The 20,194-nt window shown below is 53.9% G+C and overlaps 7 protein-coding genes across 7 annotated transcripts; 2 read left to right on the forward strand and 5 right to left on the reverse strand.

The window, feature by feature from the left end:
- Window positions 1-290: 290 nt before the first annotated feature.
- On the reverse strand, window positions 291-4,571 carry BGZ61DRAFT_342998 (uncharacterized protein; the record flags this gene model as incomplete). The annotated part of the gene is made up of 4 exons (XM_046239552.1): window positions 291-1,071; window positions 1,122-2,280; window positions 2,338-2,670; window positions 2,723-4,571. 4 exons carry the CDS (start codon window positions 4,569-4,571, stop codon window positions 291-293), a joined length of 4,122 nt encoding a protein of 1,373 aa, XP_046109765.1.
- A 1,351-nt stretch (window positions 4,572-5,922) lies between these two features.
- Window positions 5,923-6,764, forward strand: BGZ61DRAFT_443486 (uncharacterized protein). The gene has a single exon (XM_046244875.1). The coding sequence runs from the start codon at window positions 6,095-6,097 to the stop codon at window positions 6,566-6,568; it is 474 nt and encodes a 157-aa protein (XP_046109766.1). The 5' UTR covers window positions 5,923-6,094; the 3' UTR covers window positions 6,569-6,764.
- A 1,370-nt stretch (window positions 6,765-8,134) lies between these two features.
- BGZ61DRAFT_514317 (WLM domain-containing protein) lies at window positions 8,135-11,659 on the reverse strand. Its single transcript, XM_046252205.1, has 8 exons — window positions 11,544-11,659; window positions 11,367-11,469; window positions 11,181-11,315; window positions 10,581-11,127; window positions 10,444-10,484; window positions 10,164-10,302; window positions 9,733-9,911; window positions 8,135-9,682 (listed from the first exon to the last, which is right to left on the reverse strand). The coding sequence occupies exons 1-8, from the start codon at window positions 11,574-11,576 to the stop codon at window positions 8,625-8,627; spliced, it is 2,235 nt and encodes a 744-aa protein (XP_046109767.1). The 5' UTR covers window positions 11,577-11,659; the 3' UTR covers window positions 8,135-8,624.
- Window positions 11,660-13,957, reverse strand: BGZ61DRAFT_382761 (amidase signature domain-containing protein). The gene is made up of 3 exons (XM_046242672.1): window positions 13,779-13,957; window positions 12,337-13,717; window positions 11,660-12,287 (listed from the first exon to the last, which is right to left on the reverse strand). The coding sequence occupies exons 1-3, from the start codon at window positions 13,814-13,816 to the stop codon at window positions 12,027-12,029; spliced, it is 1,680 nt and encodes a 559-aa protein (XP_046109768.1). The 5' UTR covers window positions 13,817-13,957; the 3' UTR covers window positions 11,660-12,026.
- Window positions 13,958-15,426: 1,469 nt separating this feature from the next.
- Window positions 15,427-17,129, forward strand: BGZ61DRAFT_443495 (uncharacterized protein). The gene is made up of 2 exons (XM_046244876.1): window positions 15,427-16,015; window positions 16,070-17,129. Exons 1-2 carry the CDS (start codon window positions 15,629-15,631, stop codon window positions 17,018-17,020), a joined length of 1,338 nt encoding a protein of 445 aa, XP_046109769.1. The 5' UTR covers window positions 15,427-15,628; the 3' UTR covers window positions 17,021-17,129.
- BGZ61DRAFT_443496 (uncharacterized protein) lies at window positions 17,130-18,245 on the reverse strand. Its single transcript, XM_046244877.1, has one exon. The coding sequence runs from the start codon at window positions 18,079-18,081 to the stop codon at window positions 17,332-17,334; it is 750 nt and encodes a 249-aa protein (XP_046109770.1). The 5' UTR covers window positions 18,082-18,245; the 3' UTR covers window positions 17,130-17,331.
- A 486-nt stretch (window positions 18,246-18,731) lies between these two features.
- Window positions 18,732-20,042, reverse strand: BGZ61DRAFT_528240 (S-adenosyl-L-methionine-dependent methyltransferase; the record flags this gene model as incomplete). The annotated part of the gene is made up of 5 exons (XM_046253223.1): window positions 18,732-19,209; window positions 19,262-19,466; window positions 19,519-19,536; window positions 19,591-19,660; window positions 19,737-20,042. The coding sequence occupies 5 exons, from the start codon at window positions 20,040-20,042 to the stop codon at window positions 18,732-18,734; spliced, it is 1,077 nt and encodes a 358-aa protein (XP_046109771.1).
- Between the last annotated feature and the right edge of the window lie 152 nt (window positions 20,043-20,194).

A 20,194-nucleotide genomic window follows, 5' to 3' on the forward strand; every position in this document is an offset into this window, starting at 1 on the left:
GATGTAAAGTAGGAGCGAAAAAGAAGTAGCTTTGAGCCTCCCAAAATGTCCCTGTCCGCCCACCAAGCCGTCCCATTTGAATTCCATGTCTGTGCTCTCTTTTCGACAAGAGCTGACGAGCTCCGAGTCTTTCATGGCTTTCCCTCTTAAATAATACCCCGTCTTGCCAGGGTTTGTGGAGCTTGATCAATCGTGTAGCAAAAAGTTCGCCGGCGTAAGAGCTAAATGTGCCCGAATATGTACAGCCGATGCTCGCGGTGGTCGTCGGCGATTTCGGCAATATTGCCAGCCTACCGACGAGGAGGCTGGTTCTCACACTTCAACTTGTTGACATTCTCTTCGGTCAATGAGTCTCCTCCGTCTCGTCCCTGGTATGAATTGGTGCTCTTGAATCCTGGCGGCCCGCCCGCTGCGTCAATAAGTTTCGTTTCCTGAAGATGGTTGGTCCACTCCTGCTCGCCGTCTGGTCGCCTCACTTGAGGTGCTAGGTCAGGCATAGGGGAGTCGAATGGAGATTGCTCGCTCTGTAGCCCGTTCGTCGTCAAAGGCCTAGGGGTGATTGGACTATTGTAGTCTTCCGAGGTCCGACCCAGTGGTGGCATATCGCTTTCTTCGATACCAACATGAGGTATATCGGCATTGTCACAGTGCTCGCTCCTCTCTGAACAGTCGGACGTCGATGGATCTGGTGTGGTCCCTTGACGCCTCGTATGACACCACCTGATGAGCATCTTCTCCAAAATCGGGCCCCTCACAGGCTTTGGTAAATAATCATCCATCCCAGCCCTGGTGCACTTCTCTCGGTCACCTTGGATTGCCGATGCCGTCATCGCCACAATCGGGACGTCGTGAACCAATGTTTTGTAGGGGAGGTGGTGCCTGAGGAGGTGGGTGCACTTGTAACCATCAATGATGGGCATTTGAACGTCCATCAAGATAATGTCGGGCTTCGGGTTGATGCCCTTCGAAGTTCCCAAAAGATAATCCAGTGCTTCTTTTCCATTCCATGCCGCAGTAACTTGAAACCCCAGTCTGCCGATCGTCTTGGTCGCAATCTTCTGATTTATAGCGCTATAACAGGTCAGTTCATGGTATATGGATGTTGATTCAACAAGACTTACTTATCCTCGACCACCAAGATGTGGATCTTGGCGCGTTCTGATTGTGGCAAATCTGGATCAGAAGTTGAAGATGGCGTCAAAATAGATCTGGATCGGCGAGGTATAGATGAAGGAGCGGCCTGGACGCTATCTGACATTGGGGGAGTCCCGACAAGTTGTTCGTACTCTGAACTGTTGCAAGACATGCTCAGCTCAGACTGTAGTCGATTAGGGATGGCGCCAGCTTGGGCCAAGCCCGCCTCAGCGGGACCATTCGGCTTGTTGAAGGGAATCCAGAAGGTTGCAACAGTCCCGTTGCTCGCTTTCGGCTCCAACGTGATGCGTCCATGCATAAGATCTAGAAGGTTCTTGCAAATAGTGAGGCCCAGGCCAGTACCGCCGAAACGCCTTGCAGTCGAGGCATCTCCTTGGCTGAACGGCTGAAAGAGCTTCTTGCGCACGTCGTCTTGGATGCCAATGCCCGTATCTTCAACCGTAAACCTGACCTCAATCGATTCGGGCGTTTCTTTCTCTTTGACTACAGAGAATCTGACGTATCCTTGACTGGTGAACTTGATGCTGTTCGTCAGAAGATTCGTAATGATTTGTCGCACGCGTCCGGGGTCTCCCATGACAACCAAGTCATTTTCGATGTCACCACCAATATCCGAGTGGAAATCAAGGTTCTTTCGCTCGACGGCAAACTGAAGCATCCTTTCAACTTCCTTGACGATGTGCGACAGCGAGAACTGGACCTCCTCAACGTCCAACCGCCCAGACTCGACCTTTGAGAAGTCGAGGATGTCGTTGATGACAGTGAGTAAGGATGTTGCGGAACTTTGAATATTGTCAACGTATTCTTCTTGTTCTTCATTCAGCTCCATTCCAGATAACAACTCGGCCATCCCGAGTACACCCGTAATGGGTGTCCGGATTTCGTGAGACATGTTGGCGAGGAACTGGCTCTTGAGCCTGTTGGCCTCCTTTGCGGCAGCTTCGTTCGCAATGGCCTTTCGCTTCTCTTTGGATTGCTTCTGCAACGCCTCCTCCCGGACTTTCAGTTCAGTCACGTCCATGATGACACCAATGACGCCCTCAACACACGGCTCGCTGGTTATTTTGCCTTCTGGGGTCGCCTTTCCCATCATGGGAAGGAAGCGAGTTCGGTACCAACGATCATCTTAATATGGAGGTCAGTTTAATGTTAATGTGGGCTGTGCGGGTGCTCTCAACTTACCAATTCCATGTTCGTGGACATCCTCGAGAGTCTTCCCATCGAGTATATCCTCGATAGGCCCGAGGAACGCGGGGCGCTCACCATCTTCTAGTTGTGCTGTAAGGCGGTTGAACACCTTGTACATGTTCTCTCCAATAAACCACCTAGTCCCATCATGGCACTCTTCATGCGTGTTGTTCCAGATAAGGGCTCCTTCGAGCATGGTGACTTTGCGGTTCGGATCAACTGTGAAGAGTGTAACATGGGAATGAGCTATGACGCTCAGCAACTGCTGCCGTGTGCGCTTGGCATTGATTTTGGTTTGGATACTCTCGTGGACGTCAGTACATGTCCCTGTGCACCCTTGGTCAGCAACAAAGCGGAAAATTCGGGATGCACTGCCTACCAAACCAGTTCTCAATGACGCCGGTTTCTTTGTTGCGCAAAGGTAGTGCCCTGCCGAGGAACCACCGCCATTCGCCTTCCTTGCTGCGGCATCGGTACTCTGTTACGTATTCATCACCTGTCGCCAGAGAATGCTCCCACTTCCTGATAGCATCCGGCAGATCGTCAGGGTGGAACGGTTTCCCCCAAGCCTGGCCAAGGCTCTGATCGGGGGTCAGTCCGGTGTAAGTGTACCACCGAGTGTTGAAGAAATCCACTGAGCCATCGGGCGTCGTAGTCCATACTAGTTGAGGCATGGTATCGCATATCAGCCTGAATCGCTCCTCGTCACGCTGCTTAATCTGTGATATCTCTTCGGTCATGACAGTGACATCCCGGCCTGTAACGACACCTGCGAGAAACTCGCCTGTGGTGTCATCTCGAATAGCCTCTCCGAGCACGTCGTAAACGATTTTCTTCCCCTCATCATCGTACATGCCGATGCGGATACTAGAGAAAGGTTGCTCGGTTTTGAGTAGGATAGAGATTGGGTACTCGTCAACGTTCAGCTGGCGGGAAAAGTCGTCGGTGTACATGTGCCAGTGCTCCAAAAGCTCAAAGCCGTCAACCGATCCATCGAGAGGAGCGTCTTTTTCGAACAGCTTCCGGGCAGCCTTGTTGGGGAACGTGACGCTGCCATCCTTCCACATGGCGAGAATGGGCATTTGGGTATTGTTAAGGAGGGCATCCTTCATTAGGAGCATCTTCTGCAGTAGCGAGGGTGTGCTGGATTGCGAAACAACAGGAGGCGGGCCCATCGGGGGGAATGGACTGGACGACATGGTGACGACGCCAGGACTGTGGAAGGAAGGTGAGTTGGAGTCTCGACTGGAGGAGACGGATGATGGATTAGAGTGAGTTATTGTCCGGCGATCAGCAGCTTCGAGGACGCTTGGCCGTGCAACTGCCTTTTTGGTTGATGTTAGAGCAGACGAGGGCGATTGGGTACTTGTGAAGGTCAAACTGAAGAAGGTCTGTCGGTCTTCAAGCTCCCAGATGGTAATAATCATTTTGGCGAAGACTTGATACTCGGATTCCTTGACCCTGCAGCGATCGTCAAAAACAGCCTTGGCGATGCCCTTGCGCGATACAACAACTTCGACGATGGCGTCCTGGGTGTGGCGTGGGGTTGCACTCTGGCGTCGGTCGGGGACAGGCATGCTGCTCGTGGTCGGGGTGGCATCGCCGCCGCATGGAGACTGTTGGCGGGAATCCTTTTTGGCGGCCCGGACTCCCATCTCCTCTCCCAGCGTATCCAGAAAACCCTCCCACGTTGCCCATACAGGCCGTCCGTCCTGCAGCATGTCGATACCGACCTGGGACAGTGTCTGGCCTCGGAGGTAGTCGATGGTTGCTGGGGCATCCTCCTCATCCTCGTCTTCGGTGACAATTCCTAGCATACGTCCCATGGCCTCATTGGCAAGCACAACCGTTTTGAGATTATTGAGGACCATGGTCGGTACTGGGAGGTATTGCATGGTGGAGAAAGCGAGCTGGCCTGGTGACATGCTAGGCATGGTGAGACGGAACGGGCTCTGAGAGGGAGACCGTGAACCAGGTCGTAGGGGCTCTCTGAGAAAGCGTCCTCCAGTAAGCAGCCGCGGACTACCATCTTGCAGGGCATGGTCGCTGGTTAGGAGGTCGTTGGTTGCCTTCGGTCGCGCAAGATCGCATGCGGTTGTCATTGGAGCCCGGGTTGGACTGTGATGGGTTTCGGAGCGGCTCGTTGGGGAGGAGGCATCGTACCCAGCGGGAGAAGGCCGTATAGCTCGGGACTGGCTGCTCGAACGAGGTTGGTCGGGGGAGATCATGTCGCGGCCGCTCCGTCACGAGGCATGGGAGAGAGTTGTGTTTGTATATGAGTCGGAGCAGCGGATTCCGTTCGATCGGGAGATGCGGATGGTCTTATGACTGGGGTCGAGCAAGCGTCGGGAGGATTGTCGTCGGAGCTGAAGGGAGCTACCACGAGACAGAGAAGCGCAGGTGCAGTATTGACATTGCGTGAGGGCGTGCAGGCGAGAGCTGCCGACGGGTAGCACGACGATTGTTGTGCTCGTTCAAGATGAAGCGTCTACACAATTAGACTTTATGTGAGAGGGCTGAGTTCCGAGGCCGCTCAGCTTGACATGAGACACTCGGGCACAGGGCGAGACACTGTAAAGTCGCCGAGAGGATAGAGGAGGATGCAGGATGCAGATTGGCGAGGCACGGCAGCTGGAGAGGATCAATGGCAGACGAGAGAGGTTGTCGAATGGAAGTCGAGGCGATCTGAGATGGGCCGAGAGGTGGAGGAGGAGGGTGTTAGGCGAGTGGTTGATGCTGCGGCCGGACTGCAAGAGCAAGAACAAAGCAGCACTAGGCCAGGACCCAGACCAAGATCAAGAATCAGAGCCAGGGCCAGAAGCCAGTGCCAGAGTCAGAACTGGAGCTAGAACTGGAAGCGGACGGATTGGATGGATCAAGTGTTCGTGCTCTGGAGCTGGAGACGGGCGGGCTACAGAAGCCCGAAGGGGTGCGGCAGTACCTAGGTGGTAGGTGTGAAGGGGGGGTGTGATTTTATTTGAGGGTGGCCGTCCCTCAGAGGGAGGACTGACGGGGATGGGGGACCCTGAATTGACGGTTTTACTGGAGCTGAGACGCCGTGGGGCTTGATGCGTCCGCCACGAGCACCGACGAGCGGGGGTCTTACAGGGGTCTTCCCAAGGGCCTGCTTGGCGGGCCCAGAGCCTTCATGGGTAGGTGCTTAAGGTGAGGGGCCCCGGGGCCCGGGGGGGTGGCTTCTCGCTGGGAGCCCTGAAGCCCTGGGATGGCCGGCGCCGCAATGGGGAGTTTTCCACCACGGTTGCACGGGTGGGGGACCTGCCGGAGCCACTGGAGCCTAGGCCGCCAGGGCTCGTGGGGCGCCAGGGCCAGGGTGTGGAGGTGCGTCCACATTGCTGGAGAGCCGATCCAGAATACGACCACCATGGGAAGACTTTTTGGCGGGGAGACTTTCCCGCGGTGAGAAAGGGGAACGGCGACTCGGCCGGCTTAGATCGAGTGCTAATGTTGGGGATCGGTTCGCGCACGGATTGCCGGCCTGATCAACGGCGTGCAACGGACGGTGCAGCGGTGAAGCCGAAGCAGAGAAGTCCGGGTCACCGAGATACAAGACCTAACCCACCCAACATCCCAAGTACCGCAACATCCAAGCTCTCTCCGCCCCAGCTCGTTCCACTCCAGCTCAGGCACGACTAACTATGGATCCCTATTATGGATACAGCACAGGGCTGTCGATCTTTTTGCACCGAAAGTTCAGTCCAGGCCGTCCGTCTGCCGAAGCGATGGTCGCCCCATGCCGCCGTCAGCATTTGAGGTTGCGGGCACAACATGCTCGTGCAATGTCAGGCGACCAACAGGAGGCTCCGGGTTATCACGTCCAACAATGCTCTCTCTCTACAAAGTACATACAGACTTACATCCGTTAATCCGGGACACCCTCCATCAGTTGACCTGTGAGCAAAGAGTCAGAGCGAGTGTTGGTTGCTGGTCGCGCATCCGTTCCATCCCATCCACTTCAGAGAACACACACCTTTTATCAGGCTGCAGCCAGACCTCCACCAACACCAAAGTCCGGGCAAAACGGCGCCGACTTAGCTTTGAGTCCAATACCTGTCCAGGTACCCGAAAGCAAAGATACGAGTGGATGTCGCACGCTAGTAATTGCTTCCGTCTTGCTTTAGTTACGGTTATGATTAGATCCGTGGACTTGTTTAGTCCGCGATCGTGGATGTTGCACGAATACTCGTCCCAAGAGCCCAGCAAGTGAGGGGAGCTTACCACAGCACGACGGAATTTATTCATGTCTCCGATCCTTTTAGGGCTGGCTGAACTGACCGGTGGCGAACACAATGCAGCACGAAGCACCCTCCACTCCGACTGATTGAGGCAGCTCGCTTCTCTTGGCCCGCTCTCGGTGGCGAAAAACCATCAAGCTTCAACCAGCCATGGCTCTTCGTTTCTCTCCACCTCCACCACCCTTCCGCTCCCCTCCCGAGCCAGGATCCCATTCAGCCAGTACAGACGAACCATGATCCGGATCGGCATCATGGGGATTGGTTTAGTCTTAGACTCCTGAAGTAGCCGAAGCTGACGCTGACAGTGATGGACGGTGATGGACAGGGCATATCGCAGTCACACTCGCAATTTTGGTTGAGGCAAAAGACAAAAGACAACCAATCTCTTCTACAAGTACAGAGAACATCAAAGTACATGTAAGCAATCCAACCCAAATCCTTCCAACGGTCTCGACAGTTTCCGAAGCCAAGCCTGGGTCGATGGATCGTCAATGGGCACACTCAGACTTCGTACACACACAGGCCATGCTTGCTCTCCCGCTCACGCACAAAGCATGGTACACGCCACCCACTCGCTTGCCCTGTCGCGACCTCCCCACCCCCGAAGCTGCACGACACAGGAGCCCAAGGGAGGCTGGCGAATAGGATCTTTCTCCTGCAGGCACCAGATGGACATCGAAGGGGGAGCAAAAAGCAGCGAAATGGATCGCAGACTCGAAGCCGAGCCTCTCGGGAATGAAGCCCTAGCCCTCGCCAGCAAGCAGTTCCCAGCGCGGCCAGTACCAGGCGAACGGCGGTGGACGTTTGTTGAGGGTGCTCCAGTGGCGATGCCGCCGGCAACTGCTAATGGCCCTCGTCTGTGAGAAACCTTGAGGGGCCTTGAGCTGGTTTCGTGGTGGTACTACGTACGTGGAGCATCGCATATTCATGGGGCCTTCATGGAGCATCGGCAGGGCTCACAAGGGAGAGGGTCTCGAGGACACTCAACCTGTCGCCGCCTGAGATGCCAAGAGCGCCGGAGGGCTGCATTCAGCATCCCTGATCCATCGAGTGCTTGTTCCATGCCAAGCTTGGACCAAACATCTGCGTTCCCACCACTCCCGGCCGGACGCATCCCGGCCGCGGCTTGCGCCAGTATGCGTCTCGCCCATTGAGGCCACCCTCCCAGCCTCGATGCCCTCTAGAACCTCAATGGGCCCAGGGCCCTCTCGACGTCTAGACTCGAGTCGACCGTCGAACCTCCACACAATGCCCCTGCAAGCCCAAAAGGGTGGGGTGTCCATCGCCCTCCAGCGTGTTCCGCTCCATGCCGCGGGCGCCCCAATTCATCCATCCGTGTCCCATGGACCCTGGAGTTGTGGCTGTTGCGTCCACACTCTTATTAACCCAGTCCTCCATGCTTCGGTAATTGACACTATCGTGCCCCATCGTACATACGGGCCAAGCCTTGCTATCCGAGAACGTGGCGTGGGTGTGGTGACCCATGACCACTCGCTTCCGAGCTTCGATACAACATCTACTCTTGAACTTGCATGGATCCATCTCTGTCCTCGAAATGGTTCTCAACTACCGCTTCAAGCGTTCCATTCCATCCCAGGCGTTCACGCCCCAGCCTCATCGTACCCGGTTCTGCCTCCCTCCCTCCTTTCGGGACCCAATCACTTTCAAGCTCGGATCGTGTCTGAACCCGCCTTGCCGATCATCTCCAGTTTTGATCGGCGCCATCCCCAAACTCGCATGGCTCACAGCATCATCGAAGCTTGGAAATCTCAGACCCACGATGTCAATTGCCCGCCCATGGTTTCCAAAATCCTGGGACACAATGACGCAGGGCGGCGAATTCGCAAGCCACTTGCAGCATCACCACCGCTGACACAGATTATTGAGCGCGATGAAGTCATCGCCCACTCATGGACATGGACATGGACACGCCAGGTCGGCGGGTATCAATGAATTCGTTTCGAGACGTCACAAACTACTGGCTAACAAACGACAAAATCACTCTAGCCACCTATCGCGAGTTGTCCTTCATCTTTCCACACGTCGAGCATGTCCACCACTGCCGAGCCATCTCCGTACCGCAAAAACTGCACTGCCATGTCTGCGGCGGCTTGGGCGCCTCTGTCCGGGGTGAGTCCACTCGTCGTTGTTTTCGTGGAGGGCTCTGGGTGAGGTCGATGGTCGCTTGCTGTCTCGGAGGCTCTGATGGTTTGGATGGACGAGCTCCCAACTTCCGCGACGCCTGCGCGGATCGCTCCGTCCCGCACGCGTCACAACAAAGTTTGCGGGATTCTGCAACGTACAAGTTTCGCACGCCCAGTCTTGTGCCTCACCCGTTGCAGTAGAAACATCACGCCCGCGTTCTGTGCGATGGTCTCCCCTGGAACCTTCTGCATAAACCACTGGCGTCGTCCTAATTCCTGGACCTGCATCTCTGGCCATTACTGAGCCGCCTCCGTTACCTGTGGGATTGTCTGCTGTAGGCGGGATGTAGGAGCTGCCATACTTGGCCGACTCGTCTTCTTGGACCAGTTCCCATAGGGCATGTGCGATGGCTGCCTCGTTCGCTTCGTCTTCCTCAGCTTGCGTCCGAAATCCATTCCGTGTTGCCGTATCCGCGATGCTCCGGATTTGAGAGTCGCTCAGTTTATCGGTCGCGCACCCCTTGAGTGTCTGGTTCCGTCTCTGCACCGCATCAGCGATGACCCTGCGGATATCTTCTCCTGGTCGCGGTGCCGCTCCTCCCAGCCTCTTGCCGCCCCCAGTCCCAGTGGGCTGTACCCGACGCTTCTCGGCTGCTTCTCTGGCCAGCCGGCGGGCCTCGCGTGGTGGCATCCGGGCACCTCCCAATCGCCGGCCTTCTGAGAGGAAGCCCTCGCCGGTGTAACCCTTGAGGAGTAGGCCTTGATGCTCGTCTCGAAGTTGGTCCCAGAGGGCATGGAATTTCGCGTCGTGGGGGCCTTGCACGATATGGGCGAGTTCGTGAAGCATAGTATCGACGACACTCTCGATGGGCAAAAACTGAGTCCGATCTCCGGGGTGCCTCAAGCGAAGGCATATCTTCCTTCCCCGATCAACATTCAAGCCTATTTTACTTTAGTCTCGCGAAAAGGCGGACCGCCGGATATTAACATACCAAGCAGGTTGGCTTGATCGGGGTAGAACTCGGCCAGCTCTCCAACCTTCCAGCTTCGAGCTCGTATTATCGGCTTCACCATTGAGGACACCTTCCTCAACATATGCAGTGCATCGCTGGCCCTGGGAAAGTTTGCCAGGTGCACATAAGAAAGAACCAACGCATCGCGGTCGGCCATACTTGGCGGTTTGAGTTGGTAGAATTTGGTACAATACGTGGACGGACTTGGATGCAACTTCGTTAAGCGATGAACCTGAAGCCAAGTCCAAATTGTCAAGATGAATATGATGAAGTCCAAGGCGAATGCGTCTCAAGTCAATGGCATATCAGCGATTCGTGGCCAAGTTTCGCATTACTATCTCCGGCCACGTCAAGTGACTGGTGCCTTGTGCCGCATTCGCCTTCCGAGGTGTAAGTTGATCAGTGCTGACCTTGCAAGCTGGCTGGGAATCAGACTAGAAATTTCCAAGGGCGTCCAGAAGCCGATGACTAATCTACACTTGGAGGCCACGCAACTCCGAGGTTTCCATCTGCCTAAGTGAGCAGTCGTACTTGTAGCAAACCAACAGCCTGTGGTCGTGCATTATTAGTATTCGGGTTTGTAGTGGTCATCTGCTGCGGAGTTTGAGTGGTGCAATCGTTAAGGTGTACGCCATGTACTAGCTCGTTTAACTTCCATGCCACGCATCGTCACATCTCAGTGTCACTTACAAGAGCAACCTGTGATAGATGCAGGCATCATACTTTCCATTCTTTGTCCAATCAGCACACTAATGCATTGCCAAAGTATTTAACTCAAACATTAAACGAAGCAACGTCTAGCAAACATAAACATGACAGAATCTCACAGAGGCTTCCTGGCCAATCCCCTCAGTCTCACGTATGAAATCACATCTCCTCCGCCGGGGCAGTGACAGACGACTCTCAACACCTCAGCACACTCCTTGATGGCCTCCTCCCTCTGCTCCTCCGGCACCGCATCCAAAAGCTGCTTCGCAAAGAGTCTCACCCATCCCTCCACGCCTCCCTTATCCGCCTTCGTCGGCCGCCACTCACGTTCCGCCTTCTCGACGACGAAACCTGCCTCTTCAAGCCGTGCAGTAACCCACACCTCGTCAGGGAAGAACCATGGGTCCGCAGCCAACGCAGCGGGCATCCCGATGCGACGGGCCACGGCCATGAGCACTGCCCCTCGCATCTCGGAGACGTTGGATTGGCCGCCCATCTCGAAGGCAAAGGTTCCGCCTGGGGCGAGGGACGCATACACGCCCTTGAAGAAGTCGGTACGGGTTGCCTCGGGCCGTAGGATCCAGTGCATGGCGGCGTTGGAGAAGGCCTTTGTGAACGTGCCCTTCTGAAGTTCCGGGTTATTGACGAGCTGGGTAGCATCGAGGGCTATGTGCGTGTAAGTGATGGCTCTCAAGACAAGATGGGGAGATGAGACGGACTTTCAAAGGTACTGTTCTTCGCGTCTTTGCACAGCTCGCGCGCTGAGTCGATCATCGAAGCGGAACTATCAATTCCAAGCATCGATCCATTGCCTTGGGCCAAAATCTTGGCAAAATCGGCATTCAAGATTCCATCTACAACAAATGTCAGCTTATCTTTCACAGTTAAAATGATAGTGTGCTCACCACCACAGCCAATGTCAATGAGGACATCGTCCTTCTGTAGATCCAACCACTGGACGACCTTTCCAGCGAGCTTGGGCACGAACGACGCCACGTTCTGGTATTCCTGTACACGGATGTAAGCCGTGGAGCTCCAGGTTCGGCGCTGGGGCCGTGGACACAACCACTGGGGGCACGCACATTGGAGGACCAGCGATCTTTCTCAGCAGCCATGATTGCACAATTGAGCTTGTAGAGCCTGTTGTATTCAAGTGTTGTTTGTTTTTCTGTAAATACAGGAGAAAATTGTTGTTCCTTTATACCTTTGGAGCTGCTGCGCTTGATGCGCTGAGGGGAAGCTCGGTTTGAGACGGCCGCCGAGATCGGAGCCTATTCCCTGGACCCCTTCAACACCAGAGATGAGCGCCCCAGTATCATTACATTTTACTTCAACCTGATTTGCTAACACAAAGTTCCCGGTTACATCGGCAAGGAATATCTTGAGCCGTTGACGCAGGATTTACTTTGTCAAAGCCACGTTCTCGTCCTTATGGAGCCAAGATCCTCTCTAGCGTACCTAGTCTTGGTCCGGGGGTCGGCCTATATCGCAATATGAACATACCCTCTTGTACATGATATTATTTTAAGCGGCTAGTAATATTGTTTTCCTAAAGCGACTGTCAATTAGTCAATATCCAGTTGTGGGAACCTGTCGTCGCCGAGGGCGTCCTCGACCCTCTGCATTATAGTCAACACCTTCTCTTCCTCCAATCGTCGTCCCACGACCTGAATGCCCACGGGCAAGCCATGCATAGCTTTCGCATCATACAGCTTATACGCTCCCTGAGCAACCCCGTTTAATTTGTTCAGCTTGAAGTCGCTTGGTAATTGATCCTTGGCCTTATCTACGTGAGTGACTGGCAGAACTCCAGCCGAATAGTCGAGCTATGGCAGTAAGCGGTTGCTCAGGTAGCAAGAATGTGGATGAACTTACCAAGTTGAAGAGAAATGTGTATCCGCAGCTGCTTACTGCATGATGCATTCCCTTGTGAGGAATGGCAGGGGTTGCGTTGGGCGGAGCAATCAGGCAGTCGATATCGGATGCATCCCACCAGTCAAACCATTTCTGCTTGTACTCCTCCCGCTTCGCATTCAGCTGCCAAATCTGATATCCGGTCTGGGGTTCCCAGCTTCGGATGAGTTTTGCCCAGACGAGGTCTCTGCGAACGTACTTGACCCAGAGATAATGCAAATACTTGATGGGTCTGGCAAGCGTCATGTACCATCTCAGCTGAGCAACGCCGCAATCATTCCATTCTCCCCAGCGGAGGAAGGACATGGCTGTCTCGAGACCATCACTATTTAGGAGAAGGGACGCAAGACACAGTGCCTCGTATGGGGACGGGGGGTCTATCTCCACTATCTCGTGTCCAGCTTTTCGGAGCGCGGCTTCGGTCATCTCCAAGGCTCTCTTACAAGCAGGGCTCGGATCCACAACGCCGTCTGTGCGAAATATGCCAACTCTTAGTATCCTCTGAGAATATTCTCGCTCGATCTCGGATCTCCAGGGGATAGGGTGGCATGAGTAGTCATAAGTCCACGGTCTCATCTGGATGAACGCTCGGGTAAAGTACGTCAAGTCGTCCAAAGTCCGGGCCATAGGGCTATATACAGACGGCACGCCGTCCTGTCCGGGCATGCTGGTGCACATTCCGGTCTTGAGCCATCGACCTGTGGAACACTTCAAGGAGTAGACGCCGGAGAAGTGGGCGGGACAGCGAACACTGCCTGCAACATCACTGCCAATGCCGATTCGGCCGCCAAGAGCCAGGAGGGCACCCTCGCCTCCGGTTGATCCGCCAGGGGTATATTTGTTATTGTAGGGGTTGGAACTTTGTCCCCACACGTCGTTGGAGGACTCAAAGCTGAGGAGTGTAATGGGGACGTTGGTCTTGACATAGGGGACGGCGCCAGCATCCTTGAGCAGTCTTGTAGTTGTTCCATCAACTGGTTTCGCATTGCCAACATTAATGCTCATCCCTACTGTGCTATCATAGTCGGCAACATCGATTGTGTCCTTTAAGCTTACTGGGATGCCTGCCAAAGGCCCTTTGAGGTTGACAGACCCGTCTCTCAGCCACTTTTCAGCATCAGCCAGCATAATCTCCGTAACACAATTGGTCTTAGCTTGGGCCTTCAGGGCAACTTTGCCATATGTACTTAGAAGATCATTTGCCTTGCTCGGGTCTTCTTGTACATCTTGGACAAGTTCCTCGATGGACTTGTCGAGAATATCTCGATCAAGGACACTAAAGGAGCCATGATATGATCGAAGAGCTTTAATCCGAGCAGCCCGTTGGTCTTGCTTGAACCGACTAACACCACGTTAGTTCTTAGTGTTTCACGCAAGTACGGGACATGGAAGATAGCAAATACCAGTCTCGACGATGTCGGAGATACTCCAACAGGAACATGGCGGTATGTGGACCACCACTGGTGGAGATACAGATGTGGCGAGGAAGCGTAACTGAAAAGAAAATGTTGAAGAAGTATACAAATGAAAAGAACTATATGAAAGTTAGACTAGACCAAGTCACGAGATATGGGGAAGAGAGTTCGTTTGGGTGGTGAACGAACCGCGGATAGCCGGAAGCTCCCTAGGTTCCCCCGCAGTCTTGATTCGGCCTGGAGGGGAATGGAGGTGGCGTGCTTCAGTGGGTCTCAGTGCTACGAGATTTCTAAAATTGAACCATAGATCTCTCATGGGATAAAACTGCATTTCTTGTTCATTAGTTGGTTGTGGGTTGGCTGTGAATCCTATCTGTATGTTTCAAAATGCTTTGTAGCAATCCCTTCCCCAGCGGATGCATGGCTGTGATCGTGCATCCACCTGATCGAGCTCTCATGCAGAAAGAACTTCACGACGATTTGTGGAGACTAGAATCGCCCACTTCTCGGCCACTCGCCCCCTCGCCCACGAGACCGGCACAATTGCACGCATGGAATCTAAGTCATGTCCAGTAAATCATTGAAGAATTAGCCCTTAATTATTGGGGTTGTAGCTGAAGGATCTATTTCATCTGGAAATATCCAGTCGTTGTGGGGTCTCAGTAACCTCTGAACTGTGGCATCTGCATGTGCAGAGACAACGAACACCGAACACGTCACGATTCACCGTCACATTGCAGACTCACAGTTGATCAAGACTCAAGTTCTATTTTACGTAATATTTTTCTCATCGACAACTATCGAGTTGTACTCGTGGCCACGTCCTAAGATATCATACAGGTACTCTGTTCTCACCGGTGCATCCGAAGCCGTCACCTCCATGTACACCATAATCACTACGTCCAAATTATCATGTGTGATTCAGCCACTGGGCCTCAGCTAGGGCAAAGCAACGGTCCACTGGCAATCGACAAACCACGCAGCGTTGGCAAAGGTCTTTGGGATCCATACTAAAAACGCGGGTCGGGCAGCATCTGCCAAGCTAGAGAAGCAGGCTCACCGCCGGGGATGAGCGCAAATGGTGGTCCTGTCAGCAAGCTGACAGCAAACCAACGTCTTGCTCACGGTTTTATGAATGTGTTCTCGGGGCTTAAATCAATTCTGCACATTATGTAGCATACCTGTGTATGACTTGTATGGTTTATTTTGCACGAATCAACCATCTTGAACCCCCTGTGCAGCGATTGCCAGTCGATTGCCGGAGTTGGGTTGGTGGAGATTGGGAGTGACCGCCAGTTCCAGCCAACGCAGCAACTAAAAATGCTTCATCCATACCCTATACCGAGTCTCCCGCTGAAACCTGCTATGTAAGTCGTCAAGTAAAACCAATTTCGAATTGCGGGAAATTTGTCGAAGAAGATTATTTACACAGTTCATGCCTAACCCCGGACGTCTTTGTCCGAACATTGGAGAGCTTGGAGGGGGAACAAAAGTCAAGGTGGTCCGTGCACGATAGGCGCGCGAACTCGGCAATCAGAGCTTCTCCACCAGCAGTATGAAAGTCGAATACCGTCATATGGACCCAGCCCAACTTTCTTCCTTTTCTGCCATCCACAACCCATCACCATGTCGGCGGACGACAACCTGTTCCAAGACGTGGTGAGTGCTAACAGACACCTCCATGGCTCCGCAAGCTAACAAGGCCATTCCAGCTCTCCAGCATTAACGGGCACATCCGTCGCTACTCCGACGATGTTGCCCAGTTTGTCGACCTGAACGTCGACCGAGCCGCCGACGTCGTCCGAGAAACTCTTGCCGCAACACCATGGATACCCGACATGATCCGGCCGGCGGCTACTGTAAAGCCTGTTGTAACGGTCGTTACGCTGTCGAAGTTCGAGAGGATACAAGGTTGGGTGGTTAGGCACAGAATCCTGACGGGCGTCATCGTCGTCATATGCGGAACCGTCGCATACCGAGGATACAGGACGAGCCAGTACATGTCCAAGAAGTTAAGAAGGGCAAAGAGAGCAAGAAACGGCGGCCGTGTCGAGGTGGTCGTCATCGCTGGGTCGCCAACGCTGCCTCTAACCAAGTCGTTATCACTGGACATGGAAAGGCGGGGATTTATCGTCTACATCGTTTGCAACGCTGCCGAGGATGAGTCCATGGTCCATGCTTTATCGAGACCAGATATCCGACCTCTCAGCATCGATACCACCGATGTGAGTTTCGTGGTGCCCGCGAATATCTGTAGATGTTGCTGACCCAAAAACTAGCCTCCGAGCGCCGGTGCCGCCATTGAGCGATTCGCCCTCTTCCTCCAGTCACCACAAGCTCTTGCTGGGGCCAAGATGAAGCCAAATCAACTGACATTACAATCCGTTATCCTTATCCCAAGCCTCCACTATCAGACTTCTCCCATCGCCACCATTCCGCCCTCAAACTTTGCCAACCTCTTTTATACCCACCTGCTCCAGCCGATCCTCACAATCCAGGCATTTCTACCTCTCCTCACATCCCGCCTGAACCCGATCGGCGAGAAATGGGTGCCTCCAAAGGTCCTCGTGTTTACGCCTTCCATCATTTCGTCCATCAACCCGCCTTTCCACGCACCTGAAGCAACAGTGTGCTCGGCACTCTCGGCCTTCACTGAAGTTCTCACCGCCGAGCTTCGCCCGCTGAACATCCCTGTCACTCACATGCAGCTGGGCACATTTGATTTCTCTAGTTTTGTGCCTTCTCGAGGTTCAAGTCAAAATCTTGTTACTGCTGGGAATCCCGAGGACACCCTCGTTTGGCCTGATGGTGCTCGTCACGTTTATGGCCGAAACTTTATCGCCCAGACGAGTTCCGCAATCTCTGGCGGCCGCATCGTCGGCCTCCGGGGCAGCTCGCTGCGACGCCTTCATAACACCGTCTTTGATGTCATTGATGGGACGATTACCACCGAAACCGTCCGAGTTGGCCTGGGATCCAGTGTTTATGGCTTTGTAGGTCGCTGGGCACCCAGAAGTCTCGTTTCGTGGATGATGGGTATTCGCAAGGTGGATGAACTGTCTACCTGGAAGTCGAGCTCGTGTGAAGGGTCGGAGAAGGACGAGCACGAGAACGAGAGTGAGCACGGTGAGGCTACGCCCGAGTTCATCGCCGTTCCCTCGGACCCCAACGTCTGGAACTCTGATGCACACGGCTCGGTCTGGACACCCCAGCACTCTGACGCCTCTTGAGTCAAATGAATCATAACGACCATTTTCATCATTCAAAAAGCATTTAATGATGGGGCATGTAAAAAAGGAACCACTCTGTTAATAGACGCCGTCACGACTCTACTTTTGGTTATATAATGTGAAACGCTCTTCATCTTCAACGTCTCGTCAAACGTCTTGCCTTGCTTCAACGCCATGTCTCGTAGCGACAAAGCTCATGTGCATACGTGCAGTCCACTCCGAAGCCATTTTCCCAAACCAAATCCCATGAGGGTATCATAAATCTTAATACAGTCCCCAGAACAGTCAATCCGTAGTTTCGTATCGTTCCACTAGTGGCCTCCTCTCCCGCGGAAGCGTCCGCCCCTGCCCCCTCGCCATTTCCCTCCCCTTCCTCCATGTCGGCCGTGTCTGCCATCATCCCTATCCCTCTGCTGGTCCCTCATCCGATCCATCTCCTCCTCACGCATCGGCTCTATCCGTGTCTCTTCCTCCTTCTCCTCAGACTTCAGGGTCGGCTTCTCCAAATCCTTGGACCACTTGGGATGGGCGCCCTCCTTGCAGTCCGGACCTTCAGGGCAGAAACCGGCCAGGTAGAAGCCGCACAGCTTGCGGCGGACGTGCTTCTTGGAGCAGTTGGGCCCGAGGGGGCAGAAGCCCATGTCGTAGTGCGGGCAGGGTGGCAGGCGACTCTGAGGGTCGATATGGAGGTAGAGGCACTCGTCGCCGTTAGAGCAGTAGCCGTTGCGCATGAAGAAGTTGCACTCGGGCATCTTGCGCAAATTATACTCGTGGAGGAACTCGCAGTGCTCGCCCTTCTTGCAGAGGCCGCGCAGCCAATGCTTGCAAACCAGCGAGTTGAGTCCGCCTGTCGGCTGCGAGACCTTGGAGTCGGCGACGTGTCGCTCGGAGCAGCGCGTGCCGTTGGGGCAGTGGCCAGACTGGAAGGCCTTGCATATTGGGCGATCGGGGGAGAGGCCGACCTGATAGGTTCGTCGGAGGAAGGGCGAGAAGTGAAAGTTGTAGGGGGTCGCGGAGTGGTTGAGGATCGCCGACGCGGGCGATTCGGTGGTGGCAGCCATGGTTGATGCAGCCCGAGGGCCAGTGGGGGGATTGGAGTTCGTTTCTCGGTTATCGTCTGGTCGAAGCTGTTTTGGGAGCGATGCGAGGACTCGAGGTTGTGGTGGCCGGGGTACAGCGGGACTGTCGCGATGTGTTGATTGAGGCCGATGGACGTGAAGCTCTAGCTTAGCAATTTTGGAGCAGGAAGCTGCTGGAGGTGACGTTGGTCGACTGTGGGGGGTGGACGTTTGTCAGCCAGTGTGCCGCCACTCACAATGCCGCTACAGCTACAGGGCCAGATCGCCATGTATTCTTGCAGCTACGTCTCAAGGAACCTTTAGGCTGCATTGTGTACTGAAAGGACAATATGAGCGGAGGTGAAAAATGTCAATTTTACACGTGACAAATGCCTCTCTCAACTTCCCGAGGATGACGTCCTTATCTCGTCTCATTGTACTGATTTGGCGGGTTGGGAAGCATCGTGGCGTCCACATACTCAGGCAGGAGCCAAGCAAGGCGTGCCTACCTACCTTACACGTGAAAGTTGAATCTGCCACAGAAATATTCTCATTTTTACTTCTGCGAACGACAATCATACTCCATACACATCTTTGCCTGATCCAGCTCATCCATTTGGGACACTGTGTCCTTGGAAAGAAAGGCACCTCTATTACTCGAGGGATGGGCCTGAGTCCGAGCTCATCTCATCCTTCTGACCATAGCAGAAGTGGTAGTTGACGTATCGATGGGCCTGATTGTCTTCAAGACTCATTCGCACACCGGCCACCAAGTCTCGTCGTTCTTCCACAGACAGTCCCAGCGCCTCCAGAGGTTTTGCCGCAAATCCCTCCAGAGCCTCCAGGATGCTGACCTTCATCAACGTGCCGATAGTCCATAGCTTCTTGTCCTTGGGCCAAGGCGAGATGGGAACTTTCTTGGTCACAACCTGGATCCTTTTGAAACCTGCTTGTTCGAGGATTTGCCGCAAATCCTGTTTCCCGTATGCAGTACATCCGTACTGACGCATGCCTCGAGCACAGAGATCACCAAACTCCCGCACCGGGTCGTCTTCCTTCATGGTACCGTCGTCGCAGAGCACCAGGGGATCAAACTCCTGGAACTCGATCCAACCACCGTTCACAATGTTGCTTCGCCTGGTCAGCCAGTTTCATCATCAATTATGTCGCCTGGAAATCGTACCAGTAGGCATTGGCGACAACAGCATCCGAGTCAAGAAGCATGCCAGCAACTCCCCTGAAGTGCACGAGGTCAAAACCACATCCGTGCATCCACTCCGGATCCTCGCAGTCCTCGACAAACATCCGCGCATTAATTGGCATCCATCTCGGCTGAATCGGGGACAAGTCAGTGCCAACCACGCTGGCGCTTGGATACATGTCGGCCACTAGTCACAGTCAGCTATTGACCTGATACAAGATGGCGGGTGCAAATCGTACCATCTATTGCCCAAGTTCCTACCAAAATTTCTTATCAGCGCGGATAGCTCAATGCCTTTTAGAAACGCTCACCTGTCCCTGTCCCAATATCAATGATCTTCTGTGGGAACTCGCCAATGTCAGACAAGAAGAGTTTTCCATCCTGAAGGGCGCCAATGGTCAGCAATCTGGACTCATGGTATACCGGAGTCTCTAATCACGAATCATCAAATAAGTACCGTCAGCTGAAGCATCATGGCATGATTAATGTCTTCCCGGTTTTGTTCTCCAATGTCATTTGGCAATGGATAACGTCCACTTTTCAAGCTGTGATATCGACGGCCATGCTTAAACTCATGCGCATGAATGTCGGGTGGCACGGAAGTCGAATCGCTTGAGCTCGCATCCCCCTGCGAACTCCCTGAATCATGGTCGCCATATATCAGTTCGAATTCGTCCGAGTCCTGCTCTGTTGGTGTGTATATCGTTTCAATGCCCGTTACTGATACCAGCGAAAAGGAGCTTTGATCGTCGTCGCTGTACATTGTGGCTGAAGACTTGAGTAGACCAAACCATAAAAGAGGGACAGGATGGGAACGAACAGAATCCAATGCTCAATACCCTTTATTCCATCTGGAGCACGTCCCGTGGGACTTGGAGACGCCACTTCAATCACGTTTGTGTGACGTCTGCAGAA

Source organism: Ilyonectria robusta (genome assembly GCF_021365365.1).
Source record: "Ilyonectria robusta strain PMI_751 chromosome Unknown BGZ61scaffold_3, whole genome shotgun sequence".
NCBI lineage: Eukaryota > Fungi > Ascomycota > Sordariomycetes > Hypocreales > Nectriaceae > Ilyonectria > Ilyonectria robusta.